Below are 4,508 nucleotides of genomic sequence, written 5' to 3' on the forward strand. Positions count from 1 at the left end.
TGGTCGTCTCGAGGACACGTCCGGCACTCGGCCTCGCCCAGCGTCGCCTCCGCGTAGACGGCCAGCGACTCGAAGCCGTGGGCGTAGCCGCTCCGGAAGCTCGCCGTCCAGGCCGTGACGACGCGCTTGCCCGGGCGCAGCGCCGCGGCGACGTCGACGTCGACGTCCCAGTCGTCGACGGCGTCGGGCACGTCGTCGAGGATGACGTCCGCGGCGACGGGCCGCGGCAGCGTCGACGCGCTGAGCTGGCGCGTCAGCAGGGACCGCCGCGTCGCCGGCACGTTGGGGTCCACGCGCGCGAAGCGCCGCGGCTTCGTCGCGGGCGCGGCGGCCGACGCCTTGTAATCCGTGAGGAGCGCCGTGGACGCCTGGGCAGCAAAAGGGTGATTCAACGTCGCTTCAACGTGAGTGTTCCGCGCGCGCGCGTTACGGAAAAAGCATCCACGCTTCGAGGCCGTTCCCCGAGAGACGATCGCTCGTCCAAAAGTCAGCCAAAACGAGTGGAACATGGCCGAGATCGGAGCCTTTGAAGTTGGGAATTTCGCTCTCTTTTGCTGCCCTGGTCGACGCGAAGAGCTCGTCGCTGGAGAACATGGGCGGCTTGCGGCTCCCGGGCGGCGCGCTGCCCGGCCGCGCCCGCGGCGGCTCCGCCTCGGAGACGAGCACCGTGGGCTCGTAGAGCGCGTGCGTGTCTTCCAAGGACGCGCGCGACGGGTCGTCCGGGTCCTCCGGCTCGGGCGGCCGCCGCGCGCCCGGCGGCGCGCTCCCCGGCCGCCGGCGCAGGACCTCGGGGCTCGCGCCCGAGGCCGTCGATTCCTGGGCCGCGCTCCGCCGGCCCCAGTGGGGCGCGGACCCGGGCCGCGCCGCGTCGCCCCGCGGGCCGAGCGGCGCGGACTCCGGGCGCGGCGGCGGCGACGCGCGGCGCAGCGCCGCGGCGCTGCCCGGCCGCGGCGCCGCGCGCGCGCCACCGAGGCCCGCGAAGCGCTCCGTGACGCCCGCGCCGCCCCGCACGGCGCTCCGGGGCCGCTCGAGCGTCCTCGCGCCTTCCGCGCAGACTTTGTCGTACTCGATCCAGGGAGCGCGGACGTCGTCGGGCTGCCAGACGCGGTGCCGCTGCGAGCTCTTGCGCGTCGACGGCGCGCAGAGGAAGCCGCTGCCCTCGTCGCTCCGCCGCACGAGCCGCCGCTGCTGCCGCACGGCGGCGCGCCGCGCCTCGACGAAGCCCTCCTCACTGAGGTAGGCGCTGTCGTCGACGGCCGAGAACTCGGCGAGCCGCGCGAGGAGCTCGCTCTTGCTCGCGGCGATGCCCCGCTTCGAGGTCGTGGAGCTCTCCCGCTGGAAGAGCGGCATGGTCGACGGAGCTCGTTAGGAAGCACTCATCGTTGGGGCTGCACCTCGACCTCACTTTGTGGATCGGCTCGTCGGTGAAGTGACGGTGCGAGGAACAAGAATATCGCATCCACATTCCGCGGCGGGCACTGCCGTCGAGCGAGGAAGACCGAGCCCCGTCCGCCGCGCGCCGCCACAGACCCATCCATGGCGTCCCGCGGTCTCGCGCTGCTCCGGCGCCTCCCGCGGGCGTCGCCCCGGTCCGCGCCGACCCGGTCCCTCTGCGCCGCGACGGAGGAGGTCGAGCGCGACAGCATGGAGTACGACGTCGTCATCGTCGGCGCGGGCCCCGCGGGCCTCGCGTCGGCCATCCGGCTCAAGCAGCTCGAGGCAGAAGCGGGCACGGAGCTCGCGGTCTGCGTCGTCGAGAAGGCGAGCGAGGTCGGCGCGCACGTCGTTTCCGGGAACGTCTTCGAGCCGCGAGCGCTCGACGAGCTGCTGCCCGACTGGCGCGACGACGGCGAGGCGCCGCTCCACACCAAGGTCCTCAACGACACGTTCCACTACCTCACGGGCGAGAGCGGGTCCATCCCCCTGCCCTGCCCGCCGCAGCTCCACAACGACGGCAACTACGTCGCGTCGCTGTCGCAGGTCGTGCGCTGGCTCGGCGACAAGGCCGAGGAATTGGGCGTCGAGATCTACCCGGGCTTCGCCGCCGCCGAGGTGCTCTACGCCGACGACGGCGCGGTCAAGGGCGTCGCGACGCGCGACACGGGCCGGAACAAGGACGGCACTCCCGGCGACGCGTTCGAGCCGGGCGTCGAGCTCGTCGCGAAGCAGACGCTCTTCGCCGAGGGCGCGCGGGGGTCCTGCGCCGAGGAGGTCATGAAGACGTTTGATTTGCGCAGGGACTGCGACCCGCAGCAGTTCGGGCTGGGCATCAAGGAGGTCTGGGAGGTGCCGGAGGACCACCCGGAGTTCGCGCCCGGGCTCGTGCAGCACACGCTCGGCTGGCCGCTGGACGCCGCGACCTACGGCGGCACGTTCCTCTACCACATGGCGCCGAATCTCGTGCAGGTCGGCCTCGTCGTCGGCCTCGACTACGCCAATCCCCATCTCTCCCCTTACAAGGAGTTCCAGCGGCTGAAGCACCACCCGAAGATCGCCCGCTACCTCGAGGGCGGCGAGCCCGTCGCCTACGCGGCGCGCGTCATCAACGAGGGGGGCCTGCAGTCCGTGCCCAGGCTCTCGTTCCCCGGCGGGGCATTGGTGGGCTGCTCCGCGGGGTTCCTCAACGTGCCCAAGATCAAGGGCACGCACACGGCCATGAAGAGCGGCATGCTTGCCGCGGAGGCCGTCTTCGACTGCGTCCGGGCGACGGCGGAGGACGAGGAGGCCGCCTACGGCGCGGAGCCCGTGGGCTACCAGGCGGCGTTCGAGTCGTCGTGGATCCGCGAGGAGCTCCACGCGGTGCGCAACTACAAGCCCGCCTTCGGCAAGTGGGGGCTCTACGGCGGCGTCGCCTACTCGGGCCTCTCCGCCTACGTGCTCCGCGGCAAGGAGCCGTGGACGTTCTCCCACGACCACGTCGACTCGCAGACGACGGTCAAATCGGACGACCCCAAGGCGAAGCCCATCGACTACCCGAAGCCCGACGGCAAGCTGAGCTTCCCGCTCCTCGACAACCTGGCGCGCGCCGTTGTCGACCACGCGGACCAGCCGAGCCACCTCCGCGTCAAGCCCGAGCTCGCGTCCGAGGTCCTCGGCAAGGCCGCGCGGTCGTTGAAGGAGCACGGCGCGCCCGAGGCCAACTTCTGCCCCGCGGGCGTCTACGAGTACGCCGACGACGCCGACGGCGACCCGGAGCTCGTCATCAACGCCCAGAACTGCGTCCACTGCAAGTGCTGCTCCATCAAGATGCCCTTCGAGTACGTCCAGTGGACCGTGCCCGAGGGCGGCGGCGGGCCCAACTACCAGATCACCTAGGGGGACCGCGGGCTGATCGCGCGGCGCGGCGGCCGCTTCTGTAAACATCATGCATCGGTCTTGCGCTGTTTGGAGGCCTTCTTGGTTCGGCGCGCCTCACTGGACCCCACTGGTCAACGTCTGTAAGTACGTCTGTCAGCGGCGCTCGCCAGTGGCAGAATTGGCTCAACTCCGCGCCAGCGAGAGGCGCGATGAAGACCCACGGTCGCGCCGCTAAGGCCCAAACCCGCCCCGCGTATTCCTCTTCGGTGTTCCAGACGCCGTTGGTCGCGTGCGTCTCGGAGTGGCTCGAAACTGCGGACGTTTTCCACCTTGGCTGGTCGAGCACCAGTTCGTGGCGGGAGGTGCAAGCGACTTTGGTCGTGCTTCGTTCCCCTTACTTTAGCGACCACGAGATCACCGACAAAGATTTGGAGTCCATAGTCCGACGCTTTCCAAATCTACGGTCCCTCTCTCTGCTGGACTCGCGCGTCACCGACGCGGCGGTCCACGGCCTTTCGAGCCTCTCGAATCTGCGCGAGCTCAACGTAGTCGGCTGCGCGGCAATCACAGTCGAAGGCGTGAAGGCCTTACCGAAGAATCTCGAATCGCTCCAGATCGGCACATGGAAAGACGAGGATGTGGACTCCGATGCGATCGTCATCGCGGCCGCGAGGCGCTGCACCCGTCTGCGGTCGCTACGTCTGGGCCCCAAAAATCTCTCGGACGCGGCCATCCTCGAGGTTGCGAGCAAATGCGTCGACTTGAAAGAGTTCGGCTTAGCGTGTGCGGAGGCCACCGTGACCGATCTTTCTATTATTGAACTGTCCAAACGATGCGATCTGGAGTTCGTGGACCTTTCGCACTCGAAGCCAGAGAACATCACGGATGCTACCGTGATTGCTCTCGCGGCGAATTGCCCCCGGCTAAAAGAAATCAACATCGCGTGCCTCGACGGGATTACCGACGCGTCTATTCTGGCCCTGTCGCGCTGCGATTCCCTTGAGACGATGTGTCTGCTAGACCTATGTCGCGTCAGCGATGCGTCCATCGTTCCCCTCGTAACGCGCCTGGGTGCCAATCTGCTGGATCTTGACGTCTCTGGAACTCACATCAGCGATGCCTCCGTACGGGCGATCGCGCAGCACTGCGGGATGATGAAATCAGTGGATTTGGGGTCTGACCATTTTTTGAGTTCTGCGAGCAACATTAGC

At 68.7% G+C, this 4,508-nt stretch overlaps 2 protein-coding genes across 2 annotated transcripts; one reads left to right on the forward strand and one right to left on the reverse strand.

The window, feature by feature from the left end:
* Positions 1-18: 18 nt before the first annotated feature.
* AURANDRAFT_66905 (hypothetical protein) lies at positions 19-1,350 on the reverse strand (the record flags this gene model as incomplete). The annotated part of the gene is made up of 2 exons (XM_009042312.1): positions 19-368; positions 508-1,350. Coding segments are annotated over 2 exons (1,193 nt in total), but the record flags the coding sequence as incomplete, so codon positions are not given.
* A 270-nt stretch (positions 1,351-1,620) lies between these two features.
* On the forward strand, positions 1,621-3,374 carry AURANDRAFT_38810 (hypothetical protein; the record flags this gene model as incomplete). The annotated part of the gene is made up of 1 exon (XM_009042230.1): positions 1,621-3,374. The coding sequence occupies one exon, from the start codon at positions 1,645-1,647 to the stop codon at positions 3,313-3,315; it is 1,671 nt and encodes a 556-aa protein (XP_009040478.1).
* Between the last annotated feature and the right edge of the window lie 1,134 nt (positions 3,375-4,508).

The sequence above is a fragment of the Aureococcus anophagefferens genome, assembly GCF_000186865.1.
Source record: "Aureococcus anophagefferens unplaced genomic scaffold AURANscaffold_29, whole genome shotgun sequence".
NCBI lineage: Eukaryota > Pelagophyceae > Pelagomonadales > Pelagomonadaceae > Aureococcus > Aureococcus anophagefferens.